Source organism: Centroberyx affinis, unplaced genomic scaffold, assembly GCF_046629955.1.
Source record: "Centroberyx affinis isolate AG114_WGS23_722 - 3 ecotype Tasmania unplaced genomic scaffold, CSIRO-AGI_Caff_v1 ptg005268l_1, whole genome shotgun sequence".
NCBI classification, from domain to species: Eukaryota; Metazoa; Chordata; class Actinopteri; order Beryciformes; family Berycidae; genus Centroberyx; species Centroberyx affinis.
The window spans coordinates 56,463-72,377 of NW_027282625.1; the positions used below are offsets into that span (position 1 = coordinate 56,463).

At 42.9% G+C, this 15,915-nt stretch overlaps 1 protein-coding gene across 1 annotated transcript in view; it reads left to right on the plus strand.

The window, feature by feature from the left end:
- Positions 1–9,098: 9,098 nt before the first annotated feature.
- LOC139667045 (low-density lipoprotein receptor-related protein 1B-like) overlaps positions 9,099–15,915 on the plus strand; it is a gene marked incomplete at both ends in the record, with an annotated part of 84,741 nt that continues 77,924 nt past the window's right edge. Inside the window, one exon of the mRNA XM_071546424.1 lies at positions 9,099–9,221. Coding sequence (XP_071402525.1) covers positions 9,099–9,221 — 123 coding nt within the window. The remainder of the gene's footprint in view (positions 9,222–15,915) is intronic.

Genomic DNA, 15,915 nt, shown 5'->3' on the forward strand with positions numbered 1-15,915 from the left:
AAGTAACGAATGGCTCATTCAGCGTCTGCGGCGGTACAGTGGGGCCGTGGAGGATGTGATTCCTCACCGTAACAGCTCTCACTCCACTCCCATAATGCAGTTTAATCTGGAGGCTACACCCAAGGCACTGACACCCCCACCCCCACCCCCCTGCAGAGTATCAGCCTGCTCTGGACGCGCCCAGTGGAAACCTTGACTGGCACTTCACCCCTCAGCGATGACAAAAACCCTGTCTGCTTAAGCAGCTATTACTCCACCTGATTGGTAATCATGACGTGGGCCGGGGCATAAATCCCTCTGACTGCTCCTGGTTAAGATGGAGGTCTTTGAAGGAACATGGTGATTAGGTGACCTTGGACGGGGCATGGAAATGGGGCAGCAGAGAAGGGGGTGGGGGGCGGAGGGGGGGGTGAGTCTTTTCGATTATTGGCGGTATAATGACACACTCTCATGCAAATGAAATTCACATAGGCGAGGCTCAACAGAGTGAATAGTTCAGAGGCCTCAAAAAAAAATATATGGAACGTGTTCTTATAGTGTTAATATACTTTTATTGAAAGCTGCGCTAGGCGAGATTTTGATGTAAAAAATCTAGCTGTCTCATCAGTCTAAATCATAAAGTGGGACTGCAGAGAGGAGCATCCCATCCCCATGCCACCAGTCAATAACCAATTCGCACAGGAACTCTGGCACTCTGGGGTGCCCCTTTGACAAGTCTTTTTCTTTTTTTTTTTTGGCATCGTCTAGTTGGCGTAGGCCCGCTTAAGCTGCACTAGGCAAGATTTTTATGTAAAAATCCACCCATTTTATCAGCCTGAATTACAAAGTGGGGCTGCAATAGTCCCATCTCCCCTAATTGAAACACCATAGATTCAGCCAAGTGAAATTCTGGTGTTGCGTTATTTTTCCCATAGAAAGTGACACATCAAAACTTAAAGAGTGAATATAAACTGTCTCCTAAACAGCAGTGAGTGATCTCTCAGGCAAGAGAAAGCTCTATACATCTGGGTTGCAGTTAAGTGCAATTAACTACCTGGCAGGATGGAGAAGCAACAGGGCTAGGATTGAGAAACACTGCTCTGTACGGATGGTGGTGCTCTTCATCGATTATTGCTGAACTGTGTTTAGGTTGTTTGTGAAATTCCCCATTAAGGAAACCTTTCCAACACATGCTGAACAGCAGATATTGCTTTTAATTACATTTGTATTCTGTAATGACTTTCACACCTACCTTGTTTGCTTTGGTTGAATTGAACCCTGGAGTGTTTTTCCTCCTTAGTTTGGTTCATTTGGGGAGATAAGTACACCAAAAAACAGCCTCTAGTCTCTCTGAGAGAGCCTCTCTCAGTGGTTCATTCGAAGTTGGAATGCAATCGAAGTGAAGATAGGAAAACAGCCAGGGTATTTAATGAGGCTGATCGGCCGATTTTTGTCAACAAACTTAGATTAAATCAGGCAAAACTCTAATGATCCCTGTGGGGGAATTGGGGAGTCTTCCATGCCTCAACTAAACTGGACAATATAAACAGTGGTAACATTATTGCTGCGTTTTAGGATTAAAATAAAAATACAATAAAATTAAAATGCACAAGCACGATTTTGTTTACAAAGCATGCTTCTTGTGTCAGTCGGCCATGGGAAAAATAACCAAATCGCTGAACAACTGCAACAAAGTAAAGAATTTCCCTTCTGAGAAATCATCTCGCAAAAGTTGAGTGTCTGTTGAGACAAACATTTTGAAACCAACCTTTACTATTAGATGATTCTCAGAGAATACAAAGAAGAGCACCGCCGTAACAAATACAACAATTACTACTGCGATTATTCAGTAACCCTTGGGATATAGTGCTTTCTCTGTGAATGCATTGTACTGTAAAGCATTCCCTTGGATGTAGAGTAAAAGGGCAGCAAACACCACACAGCGATCAGTCTTATGAATCATTCATTGTTTACTGGTTCGGGGATTTATGCCAAGGAGCAGGAGGCCGTTCCAGCATTGTCTTCTGAAACTTTTCTTATGGTGCTCCCTTTTAATAATTTGTTGACATGCCCCTGCTGTTGTTGAGAAAATAAAAGTGACCTCGCTCTGTGGTGAAGGTCAGGCAGTGTCTAATGAAGGCCCTATAGTCCTGCCGCATTGATTTCTTACCCATTTCATGGCTAGAATGCAGAGTTGCTCAGCATTGCCATAGGGAAAGGCCCCGGGTACGAGCCGGCGTTTCCCGGAGCCAGTTGCACGCCAGAATCTGTAAACACAATTACTTTTTCCTCTCTTAGTGCATCGTTATTTTCTCTCTCCCCCTTTCATTAAACAGTTCGCTAGCTCGGGTTGGCTTAGTGATCTCTAAGAATTCTTCTTTTTTTTTTTTTTTTTTAATCTTTCAAGGATCCAGCAGAGAGGGACGTGGGCTTGCTGCAAAACTGACGCTCCCAGATTTGTGCAAATGTGGGCACGCGTCCAGAAGCGGCGTGACATTCTGAAATCGTTCATCAGCGCGAGCAGAGTCATGGTACTCTCTCCAGTCTTCATATTCTGATCAGACTTGACGTGGATGGCATTTAAGTCTAAATACCACATGGCGTATGTCACTTCTAGAGATACGCTTGCAATAAAGATTCATTATAAAGGTGTGAGGCATCATTGAGATGCCTCACTGCATTGCAACTTTTGGCAGATTGAAGATATGAAGATTAAGGGAGAGAGCGCATTATACTGTGGTTATACTTAATAACCTGCTTAGTTTGGCCCACAGCCCATTACTCATCCATAATGCATATGACCTGCAGCTGGCCAGGAAGCCAAGTCTGCTCTGATACTGTGAGAGGGTTTGCATACACTAATCAATGTTTGTGCACGTGGGTGCAGGTGGGTTTTTGGTATGTGAGTGTGTGCTTGTGCATTTTCTGTGCACCTTGTCCTCATTAGACCTGTGAAAAATACATATTTGAACTCGTTAGATCCACTTGATAGGTGCTACGCAGCCCGTGCATCTATTAAAGGAAAAGTCCACCCTCGGAAACCTCTTGCTCTTTTGTGATGAAGTGTTGTAATTTACTGTTTTGCTGTACCCACTTTCCCTCAACCTGCCTCGTCTACTTCTGCTTCACTTAGTGATTTCTTACGTTTCCCAGAATGCCTTTTAACAACCCCCAGAGAAGGGGCGTGAACTTGTTGCAGTCAGCTGTGGGTTTTATGTGCAGGCGGTAAGCAGCAGTGATGATTTTTCCAGTTTTTCCAGTCAAGAAAAAGCAAGACTCACGCCCCTTACTCAAAACACAGACAAATTGGTCTCTCTGCCTCTTCTATGATGGATTTCTCCCTGTATGATTGTTGAACTTCGGTGCAAAACAGTGAGTCTAGAAAGAAGCCTTTGCTCTTTGATTCTGAGGGACTGACACCAAAACCTGACAATTACTGTTGATGTTTTAGATAGCTACAAAAATTCTATTATAGCTGATAGAAATATCTGGACTTCACATTGTCTGTTTGGCCAGTTATGCACATAAGAAAAACACACCACCAAACAACAAAATAGACCCAGAAATAGTTGTTTTTAAGTTACATTTTCTGTGTGTGTGTGTGTTTGAGCGTACGTACTGTATGTGTTCGTGTCTAGTATTCAAATGTATTCAACTACTATTCCACTATTCTGTTTTGTCCCAAACTGGTCGTTGGGTGACCTTGAGTGCCTTGAGTGTAATACAGGTCTAATGGACTATCACTGACCTGTCAAGTTCACACACTGCTTTCTATGTAGAGCCGGGCAAGTTGGATGAGCTGCAAATAGCTTCCTGAGATAGCAGTTATTTCTCAACCTGCAACTCTAAGATAGGCCCGGTTGAGGAATATTCTGAGACATGTTCTTTTTTTTTTTTTTCTTCTTCTTCAGCTCAACAACATAGCTGACATTTAATTCAGCGCCGTAAGCAGTGTATTGCATGGCTGCTTTTAAAACATGAGTTTTGTTTGAATAGGCGTGTGGCTTAAGACTTATCCACTCTAACATATTGCTGGACCGTGTGTATATTGTGATCCAGCTGCATGTGTGACGCTGTAGTGGCTCCTAGCTTACCTTATTGGAGTGTGGTATTGTTTAGAAAGAGAAATATAGACCTAGGCAGTCTCTTAACACAGATTTTAATAGCAGTGAGCAAATAATCCTTTATTAGGATGCTAGAAGCTGATGAGGATGCTGTTTTAAAAATGCCAGATTCAGAGGTTTGCTGTATCTAAGTGATCATGTTGCAGTGCTGGCTGGATGCGTTTAGTAATTGGGTCAACATTCTAGAGTGCATACCTCATCTCAAAGCAAAAGCCGAAACCAAACTTGCTAAAAATGTATGCTTCTGCAGGGCTGGTCTTCCTTTTCCCTGGTTTGCGAGCCATCTTCCCTGCCTTGCCTGTCTCCAAATGACACTTTGTTCTTCTGCAAAAAATCTGGCACATTTCAAAGGCTCAAAGGCTTTAATGAGCCACAGTGTTGTGCCAGTGGTGGCGGTCGGGTGTCAGGAATGAAGCTCACGATAATGTGCCCGGCTGAGCTCCACTGAACGTTTCCCACTGTTATGGTAATGGACCAGTTTGTTTTATTCCCCCCCCCCCCGCTCACTAAAGGCTGACATTTTTTTGCTGTTCTTACCATAGCCGCCCGCTTGTTGTTTGCACAGAATTATCTGCAAATAACCATACTGCTTAGCGATACACTGCGCGTGCATGTATCTTTCTCATGCAAATGCGGTGGTATTTTAAACCTGGAAGAGGACAAAAAGAAAAATGGACCGGGTAGTTTCCTTCTATTGCGTGTTTGTCCCCTTTTTTTTTCTCTATGCAGCCCCCCAAAGCCGCAGCGACAACGGAGTATGAGTCAAGGAGAGGCGTTCAGCAGAACTGAAGGGGAAGATGAATTGACATAAGAGGTCATTAGGATGACTCATATTTGGCCCTTTGCTTTCAAGGCAGAGTGGCATGAAAGAAGGTAGGACATCAATAGGTAGCTGGGCTGTGCCGAGGTCCAGGGGCCGTCTCTTTCATGACTTCTACCGCCAGCTGAGGAAATGGCCCCTCTGCCACCGGCCTTATGCTTTTCAATGGTAATCAATTCAGCTTCAAAGGAGTTGGAGACATTTCTACAGAGACTTCTGCAAACCGAGCACGCCTCCCCCCCTACCCCAAGCCCAGGCTGTGTTTACTGATGTGTTGCTCTGGTGAATGTTTTTTTTTTTTTTTCCTTTCTGGAAATGTGAATGATGTTGGCTGTCTTCATATGTACTTTAAAAATTAGTGGCTCGCTCAGCTCATGATGAAGCTCAGTGCCGAATACAGGGTACTAGATGTTATGTTAAAAGTGGGAAGAAAAAGAAAATAAATTAGACTGGACCACTTACGTATTTCTGCTGGGTCCCTCATTACAATCGCTTGTTGCAGGACCAAGCTATGTTCAAAACCCACAGAGCTTTATTTTAAATTCTAGCCAACATCCTAAGGTTTCCATATATACCAAATATGTAATGCTGAATTACAGGGGAATGTGGTGATGGGAATGTGCAAAATGATGCACAATATATCTAGGTTTTTTCTAGGGCTGAACAATTAATTTAAATTTTATCGAAATCGCAATATGGCCTACTGCAATTTTCAAATCGCTTATTTGTTAAAGGCAAAATTAGTGTCAAAATACCATTTTAAATTAAATATTGTCGTGCTGCAGAGATGTCCTGGCCTACACATCATATTCTACAGACTTAAAGGGTAACTTCGGTATTCTTCAACGTGGACCCTTTTTGTGTCTAAGTAACTTATGGGGACAACAATTTTTGAAATTGGTCCAGTATTGAGCGAGATCGCGTCAGCCGGCAGCCGCGAAACGGGCTGCAATGTAATCCAACGGGGCAAACGTGAACCGTCAATGTACGTACTCAGATTGTTATTATAAGTGTCTGACAACATTATGGAAAGGACCCTACAGAGAAATAAAACGTTTTTCTTTACCTTTTGCTTTTCCGGTTTGTTTGTTATTGTGTGTAACCAAGTCAATCTCCTATTATAATCTATATATAATGATATATTTATTTAGCCTATTATACTTATTTATTTAGACAATCTGTATGACTTCCACCTACTCGGCCCATTACTGTCCTCTCCGGTGCTGCTGGATAAGGCCGCTTGGGTGTGATAACGCGGACCGGTACAGAAAACAATCGTTATTGAGGTTGAAGATCCGCTCCGATGAGGGTGGGAGAGTCGGGTCCCTGTGAAAAACAATTTCCTCCGGGGTGTAGAAGCAGGACGGCGGCAGGGAGGCGACTGGTAAAGGGACCATTTCCCCGGTGGAGGACACTGCTGCCGTAACAGTAGCCTCGGTAGTCCGGTAATCTCCCCGCTGGATGGCTGTTATGGTCCCTGAAAGTTGAGTCGTGGTTTTTTCTAGAGAGTTGGACTGACTTGTTGGCCCCGGTCTCGGTTAAAAACGGTGAATTAACGGAGCCAAAGTCAGACTTGGACACATAGTAGGTGCAGCTTGGTAAATAGCCTACATAGTGCATTGTAGTTTACTCTTTCTATAGGCAGGTGTGGTGTGTTTTTTAAGCGTAGGCTTTATTGTGAAATAGGCTATAAGCCTATAAGACTTTGTTACACACAATAACAAACAGACCGGATCAAGCGAAAGGTAAAGAAAAACGTTTTATTTCTCTGTAGGGTCCTTTCCATAATGTTGTCAGACACTTATAATAACAATCTGAGCCTGTCAGTGGCAAAATCAATCACTTTTAGTGGACGTACATTGACGGTTCACGTTTGCCCCATTGGATTACATTGCAGCCCGTTTCGCGGCTGCTGGCTGACGCAATCTCACTCAATACTGGACCAATTTCAAAAATTGTTGTCCCCTTTAGTTATTTAGGCACAAAAAGTTGGGAAAATAGGGTCCAGGTTGAAAAATACCAAAGTTACCCTTTAAGAAAACATCTTTGTTTGGCACAGATCCCCGCAAAAATCACACCATAATCATTTTAATATGTTTTTCAATGAAAATTAGAATAATGATGTAAAAATTATCATTCCCTCTAATATCGCAAATCATATCGCAATTGCAATATCAGTCAAAATAAACGCAATTAGATATTTTTTCAAAATCGTTCAGCCCTAGTTTTTTCCATTTGATGTAATGGTGCAGCCATAAAAATGATGCCTTGGGTTTGAATATTTCACTCAATTTAAGCAGCTGGAGCTTCAGTGAAGCGTTGCAATGAGCAGATACAGAATATGTATTGACATTGTTGTACAGTATGGAGAAAATTGGTTAAAGTGGGTTTTGAAGCGACTGAAGGGGAATTTAAGATGGAGCAAAGGGTTAATTGATTCACCAATATATAGCAACTGTATGTGCAAAGTTTGGAGTGGAAAAGTTATAGTGTTAAATACAGTGCTAAAGGGCAAGAGAGGTTAAAAAAGCGTACTCTACCATCAGTCTGGACACTGCTTTCTCCACCTGTCATATAAAAAGGCCTATGCTGTATCATTTTTTATAGAAGTGACAATCTGCATGGAGGCTCTCAGCTGTTATCAAGTTGTCAACATGTCTAGCTGAAGATCACAATATTTTGCCACTCGGTGATGGTTTAAGAAAGCGCATTTTAACTGCAGCCGGCTGATGTTCATGTTGGTCTGAGATGTATTTTGAAAGATATACTTTTATTTTGGTTGAGAACATTGGCCTTGCTCCATTTTTTTGTTTTTCTCATGCAATACCTATCTTGAGATACCATTTTTTCCCCTGCTCAACTTGTTTTTCAAAAGTATTTACTTTTTAAAAGTGGAGAATTAAAGCCTCTGGTTTTGGAATGATCAGTATGCACATACTTTTAAGAATGTCCCCCTTTTAAAACGCACGGAGAGAGGAAAAAAAAAAAAGGCTTTGAATATTTCAAAAGAGACCTTGAATGAAATTGCAAGATTTCAGATAGATTGCATCAGGGGGGGGAGTAGTAGAAGAGGTAGAATGGATGAGATGTTTGACCTTTTCAGATTTGTCCCTGGGTAGTGAATTTGCTGGAGGGTGCCGGGGGCAGGGAGCAGTGGTGCGTTGAATTATCGCTCCCACTGTTCAAACGCCGAGGACCCGCTCTCCCACTCGCTTCCACTCCCACTGCTAATGGGTTAGGAACACACTGGGAGAGAGGCGGAGGCGGGGGCGGAGGCGGAGGGGGGGCGGGTGGGGGAGTTAGCGCCTGTTTGATTGTCTGCGGGTTAAGCTTAAAAACAAATTACCGCTCCTCCCCGGCGCCGAGGACAAGGTAGCGGTAGGTCACTTTGCGGTGTCAAATCTTTAGCAAAAGCCCGTGTCACTCCCCCTGAATGATCGAGCCGAGCCTCTGACAGCTGCTGGCAGGAAACATGTCAACACTCTGACAGATGCTTGCTATATTGAAAGGCTGTGATGACTTTTTAGTTGACTGGGCTTTCACTGCCCCCCCCCCACAAACCCCACCCCACCCCCCTCCCAAAAATCAAAGCACAACTCCCAAGGAGGCAAAGAGATGAGAACAAACTTGCCAACGCTACTTTGTAATAGTTTGCCAAGGCACAAAGGACATTACGTCTTTGTTAGATGAGAGCGGCTGTCAGAATCACAATGCCTGGGCGATTCTGTGTCTGTCTCTTCTCGGCAGCGTTCTAATCTTCTGGAAGAAAAATGTATGGTGGCCTCGTGTTTTCCGGCGATGAATTACGAATCGCGGCGCGTGCGAAGGATACGCCACCGAGACTCAATTTATTGTCACGCTTTTCAAAACTTTTAGCAACACTTTAGCGCATTTACTCAGATAAAAGCGGCGGCCTCTTCTGATAGATGCCAGCCGCTGTTATCCGCGTTCCATTCAGCTGTATGCTTCCATATGACCCGAAGTTCACAATAACAATCATTCGCCAAGGATCAGTGCCATCTCACCCGCACCGTTTTGCTCGGTTCTCAAGCAAATCAAGGTGAGGCCACGCCATGTTTTGTGACGAAACATGCGATTCACCCATTCGCCTCATGCTGCATCTTCTCTCTGTCTTTCTCCACCTCTCCACCCTTCCCTCCCCGCGCTCCGTCCAGAGGCCATCTTGTGTGACGTAGGGGAGTTTCACTGTCACGACCGGCAGACCTGCGTCCCCGAGGCCTGGCTCTGCGACGGCGAGCCCGACTGCCCCGACGCCTCCGACGAGACCGGCAAAACCTGTAAGTCCCTCATTTCCATGCCATTCTTCACTGATACCGAAGCTGTCATACGGAAGGCTGCCATAGCATCTCATTTGTCAGCACGTCTCATAATTACAGAATAAGTGCCGGTTTCCACCTCCTACCTCTGAACTGGAAAAGTACTGTGGCTTATTATATGTGCTATTGCCTGGAATGGTCTTCTTGTTACACTTAACAACAAGAAACCTATAAATAATTTCTTGTCAAGAGATTGCAATGGAAAAATCATTTTTCCTATATTTTTATATACAAGACCACTGTTTTGTTTTGTTCCAAGGTACATCCTGTACTTCTGTTCTTCCCTGCCCTTGTATGAACTGCTGGCTGTATCTTAACCTTCAGATAAAGCAAATATTTAGAAGTGAGGGAGCTGCAATTTACAGGGCGCTCCGGTTGCATATGCAATCAGTCATAATCTCTGAGTTTAACTAATTATGCTGCATTCAGTTGACAAAAATCTTCAGGGATGCCATTATGAAACTAATTACATACTGCCTTTATTATAACAGACGTAGCAGCTATAAGGAGCATCAGTTACAAGGAACTAACATGGAATGGGGTTGTTGCATTGATGTACAGTCATTTAATTTTTTTGTTCAGTTTTCCTCAGTCTCAGAGTCATATCTCTAGCACAACTGTCATACAAAATGTAGATGAACATTATAAAGGCCAATGGATTTGGGGGGAGGGGGGTCTAAGAGAAGGCACACTCCTTTTTCATTTTTTTTTTTTAAATTTGAACTAATTTGTCAACTGTGTGTGCATTTTATTTGATGCCACTAAATTGTGTTTATTATCATTATTATTTATTATTTCCATTGTTTACTACAGGGTTATTATAGTTTTTGGTGTTATCCTACTTTCCCTACTCACATTTTCTCAGGCAGTTTAGGGATTCAAACTTCTCTTACCTCTAAATTCTCTCTAAACTTAAAAGGGCAACAAAGTAAGATTTTTACTGCCTCATACAACAAAATGACCATAATTGTGGGGACCGATATTGTTATTGATCAATACTAATGACTCAACTATTACATGGCCAGCTGCTGAGACTGAGAATTGTGTAGGAAATAAGTTCTATCAATGTTGTTGCAATTTCTACTGGTCGCCCATCAAGGCTGATAGATTACTTAATACTCCTTTATTTTCCAAAACAATGAATTGCAACAGGGCCAAACGTGTCTTTAGATAGGCCAAATGGAAGATACACGGAAATAGCTGCGTTTGAGCATTTATCACATAATATACTAAAACTGTGAGGGAATAAAACACTAAATGCAAGCAAGAGCGAGTAGAGTAATTAGCGCTGAAACAGTCTTCCGAACATGAGGAAATAAAACACCGCGGTTTCAGTTTAGAAGTCTTATTGCTGGGCCAGTTTCTCTCAGCACTTAGAGCGCTGATGTGTAATGGATCTTGGCGCAGTGTCTCTGCTGTGTGAGAGAGAGCTTCCCTGGCCGACATGCAGCCTGTGTGCAGCTCCTTAGCTTGTTGCAGGAACAAGTCATACCAGCTCATCTTCTTAGTCACGCGCTGTTTATACAGTATAAAACCGAACATGTAAATTGATAAGTGCAACGTCCAGGATCTTGTAAAACACCAGTGCAGGGCAACGATGGGTAGTTGCGCTGGACTTATTCCCTCCGTTTTCATCCCTGTGGAGCGGACATCTGTCTGTGCGAGCTGGGTGGCAATTGTTGCTTGTTCATTGTTCCCAATACAATATAATTCTCCACTGATTCACTGATGGAAGGCTGTTTGCCGCGGGTTATGGATGATGGTCCACTGCCTGGATTGTTGGTTGATAAGAGTTAGTACACTACACAAATACATACAGCATGTTCTCACAATAATCCCGACTACACAAATACATACAGCAATGAAAATAAGATAGGCCTACATCCTTAGAAAGATTTCAAACTGCTTTCACAATTTCAAGCAGTACAGTAAAGTGAATTTGTGAGGGTAAAACAGTAAACTAAGGACTGTGCAATCAAAATTAAGAAAGAAAAGGAAAACAGTTTGATAATACCTACCAACCAGTAGAAAAACGGTGTAAAAATTGTTACCATTTTAATAATTTAGTAATTTAATAAAAGGGATATTTGTTGGTCGGGCATGGATTTTGCTGCATTGAAGAGACGATATTATTAATTTTCTATATCCATCCTTCAACATATGCCAAAATACGTCAGACACACAGAAAGATCCGTCAAAGCTTCCATCCTGCTGTAGCAAAAGAGAGATATATAAAACTAATACCATTCCCCAGTCATGGAAAGACGGCGTTTCTTACAGCTGAGATATTTTAATTCTAAAACTTAAGAGCGCTATCAGTTGTTGCCTTGACCTTTCAAGTGTTAAAACTCCATTAAAGTGCTTATTTTTTCCTGCCTACCTCCTTAGTCGCCTGTCACTTCCTTAAGAAGAAAGTAATTGGTAACAATGAGTTGTGCATCGAAACTTCTTTCAGAGAGCTTTAAGAACATTTGAAGGCAAATGCCAGAAGAAAAAACGTGTCCACTTTAATTAGTCAGCAGTCGTTTGAACCTTGCTTTTTTTATACTGACTGTATAATGCTGGGCTCATTTGTCAGAGAGTCTTGTAATTACAGAATGACAGCCTGCGTGACAGATGTTAACATCTACAGATTCAGGACCTCTGTGGTAAAAAGTAGTCTGTCCTACACAGGTGCTATTGCCTGGAATAGTCTTTTTGTTGCACAGGCATAGTGGTCCTGTTGCACGACAATGCGTCTTTAAATACTTTCAAATCTGTTTTTTTAATGGAAAAAAATGGCGCTTTAGTTTTGAAATGATGAGTATTATTCAGTGTTTCTTGCTTGTCTTGCTTCCCAGTGTTGCATGATTCAAGACTACAGTGGAAATATGTGTCAGACTTTTCTGTCTTTTCTGTCCATCATGTTCTTCTGTCCTTCACTACACTTGTATGTTTATCTTCAAATAAAGCTAACATAGTATTTGGAAGCAAGGGAGCTGCAATTGACAGGGCACTCTGCATGCATTCAGTGATAATCTCTAAACTCTCTAAAGTTTAACTAATTATGCAACATTCAGTTGAAAGAAAATCCTCAGGGATGGCATTATAAAACTACATATTGTCTTTATTATAACAAAGACGTACCAGCTATAGGGAGCAGTAGTTATAAGGAACAAACATGGGATAGGGTTGTTGCATTGATGCATGTTATTTTATATATTCTTTTGTACATTTGGATAATTGTGAGGCAATTAGCATCTCTACATAAAAAAGAGTCAGTACGAAGCCATGTAGTTCACGTTGCTTATTCTCTATTAAATAAGTTGATCTTACTGTAACATTACTGCAACAAGTGGTAATCCTCAATTTTATGTTTTGCCACCATGGTACATGGTATGCAGGACTTTTGTGGCATTTATCATGGTGGCGTCTGTCTGTCTGTCTGTCTGACTGTCTGTCTGTCTGTCTGTCTGTCTGTCTGTCTGACTGACTGACTGACTGACTGACTGTCTGTCTGTCTGTCTGTCTGTCTGACTGTCTGACTGACTGACTGACTGACTGACTGACTGTCTGACTGTCTGACTGTCTGTCTGTCTGTCTGTCTGTCTGACTGACTGACTGACTGACTGACTGACTGACTGACTGTCTGTCTGTCTGTCTGTCTGTCTTGTGCACACAATAACTCGAGAACAATACATGATAGAAACTTCACACTACAGGTTCCCCCTGCTGCACCTTAATTAATGAGGAAAACTGAGTTTACTCAGACTGCTATAACTCCATAATGCGTTAAGATTTGGAGTTCATCTTAATGCCACCGACGTGTTATGAGAAGACGTATGTTGGCCAAGAAATATTTGCTAATTACTGCATTAATTACCTTGGCTAATACCCTCATTAGCATAACTGGTTATGTTAGCTCAAGTGCCTCTTGTTTGATGTTGTCTCCATCTTTGGTGCTCAGCGCTCATTGCTGTGGTGTTTCTGCACTGCTCTTCCCACAGATCACCTGTCAATCAAACAGTGTGTCCTGTACTGTGACTTATTTTTCTTGGATTTTCAGTTTGATTTTCTGTAGGTGGCGCTCTTTTCTTTGTCTTTGTTCAGCCATGGTGGCTATCACTGCTCATGCTAACTACTCAGTTTCTCTTCTATTTATTTAAAAATGTATCACTTTCTGTGCATCGGTGTTTACAGTAGAAAACGTAAAAGCTGTCATGAACTTGGTCTAGGTTAAATAAAGATTGTGTTATATAAACCAGTGATAGAGAGTAGCAAAACACACATTAATTTATATGAAAATGTCGCAGATTATTACTTTAAACTGGGAAGCAAGGGACAGCTATGACATGAGAGAAGTGTATGTTATAGGCCAATAAATATTGAAGCTGAGCGTGAAAATAATTCAGCCTTTAAACAAATGCCTCTTCAAGGAGCATTTAGATGTATGTATGCAAATGGACTACCCTGGGGCCCTGTTGGCTGTTTCCCGCAGACTTTTTGATGGATCCTCTGATCGTTCACCTATGATCTCTCTCTCTCCCTCCCTGTCTCTCTCTCCCTGTCTCTCTCTACCTCTCTCTCCCTCTCCCCCTCTCTCTCTGTGAGTCATGTTCTGATATTGTGCTAAATTATTGGATCGCTCCAAGGTTGCTGTGGGCCAAGTCGTTTAATCTCCACAAGGTATTTCATTATCATTTCGATTAATGCTGGCTCCATTTTATTTACAATGCCTGCAGAGAGAAAACCTTGCATATTCATCTTGGGAATTCGGCACAGCTCATTATCATGGATTATGTATTGATAGAAAGGGGAATTAGATCAGCTTTGCCCTGCAAACAGAAGGAGGGATTGGAATGGATTTTGCCTCCTTATACAACAGCGAGAGCTTCCATAACCTGCGCAAAAATAGATCCTTTATATAGGTTGATGTGCGCTGAGTGAAGCCATAGAGGATTAAAACAAGGGCGCATGGAATTCAGCAAGGTGTGAAGTTTCAGCTTTGATTTCAGTGCGAATATTTCGGGCCGTCCATGTACTGTATTTATTATCTAAAGAAAAAGGCGAGGTAATGCGTTACGCTCCTGTCTTCTAGAAATGTAAAAATGGTGGCGCCACCGTTGGCCTCTCTCCTCCCTGCTCTGCCTCTGTCAGGAAGATGCAATCACTGCATCTTCAGACCCCTGCGAGGAGGAGGAGGAGGAGGAGAGGGAGGGCGGCCTTGTGTTTTACTACCTAGAGACTAGAGGGAGGTGTCGGTTTACCCGCTCAGCCGCGGGCCTCCCGGGACTGGACAGCTGACGGCGGTTATCCAGGGAGCCGGGGAAAAACAGCCCGCGCTCCAGTAATGGCTAAAGAAAACCCAGCAAAGTGGCAATTCTCCAATTCCGGAGCGGTCCACGCAGGCGTTTTCTGTGCAGGGAAGAGTGGAACCTTTGCTGTGTTCGGAGACAACACAGCAGAGGTGCGGCGAGGAAGATTTGCCTAGGCTAGGGTAATCGCATTCCGAGTTTGTGCATCGTACTTACAGGGAACTGTCAGGGCCGTCTGGGGACATACAAATCAGCTGTTTACTGCACGTTTGAGATAAAGTGCGAGAGCCATAATTCACTTTTCTGCACACACCCTTTCTATTTTTGTTTTATTAAAACTTCCACTGCTAATGCCTACAGGCTGTCAACATGCAAATCTCTCCCAATATTGACGCTGCACGCCTCGGAACTTAAATCCTTCATGAATCCTGCAGGAGAAGATTTCATGGATGTTCGGCTCGTCTCAGTAGTGCTGCCACGAAGAGCTTTGCGAATGTCTTGGTGGAGATGGAGACCGCTGAATCCCCCCTGATTGAATTGTCACCCCCAGAGGACGAGACAATAAACGGGGTCAGCAGCTGCCTTCAAAAAAAAAACATGGTCACGGAGCGTCGCCAAGGCTCCGTTTCATGGCTGCCGCTTGGCTCGACCCGATCAACATTGATGTCGATCTGGGCGTCCCCGAGGCAAGAGGGAGGGGACTGTTCAAAGGCGAGTCTCTCCGGAGTTTCTTCCACTTACTCCCCTGCGTCGAGAGGGGAGGGCAGGGCTCCCCGTGCCTTCCTGTAAAGTGCCCGGCTCTCTGTACCGAGCTCATCAGTATCCTAGAGAGACCGAGGCACAGAGACAGGGAGGAAAAAACAAGGCAGCATCCTAGTGGAGAAAAAAAAACAGCATCGAAGAGAAAAAAAAGTCTCCCATGATCCAACACAGATTACAGAGGATTGCAGGGTGTGTATTTCACTGTTGTGCCTCAGAGTAAGTTTTAGTAATTGACTTCTTTTTTTTCTTTTTACACTGCACGCTCAAACTTTTAACCAAGCTTTTAAAACGGCGCGAGATGAAAGATGCGTTTCAAGTGTCAGTGGGGGAGTGCCAAGCGTAGCTCTTGAGCAAACCCCATATTGCAAGATAAACCAAGTGAGCAGCATGAATGCAGTTTTACTCATTACTGTCGAGTTCAATATGAAAATCATCATTTTTGATCATTGGGAAATTATCCTTGGGAGTTTATCCGCGGCACATTAGAATGTTTGTGTGGCACTTGCTCTTGTAGGGTCGCTCTTTTTATTTCGCGCGGATGAAATATCCAAGTACGTGTTTTTAGCTTTAGACTTAAACTCACATTACCGATAAAACAT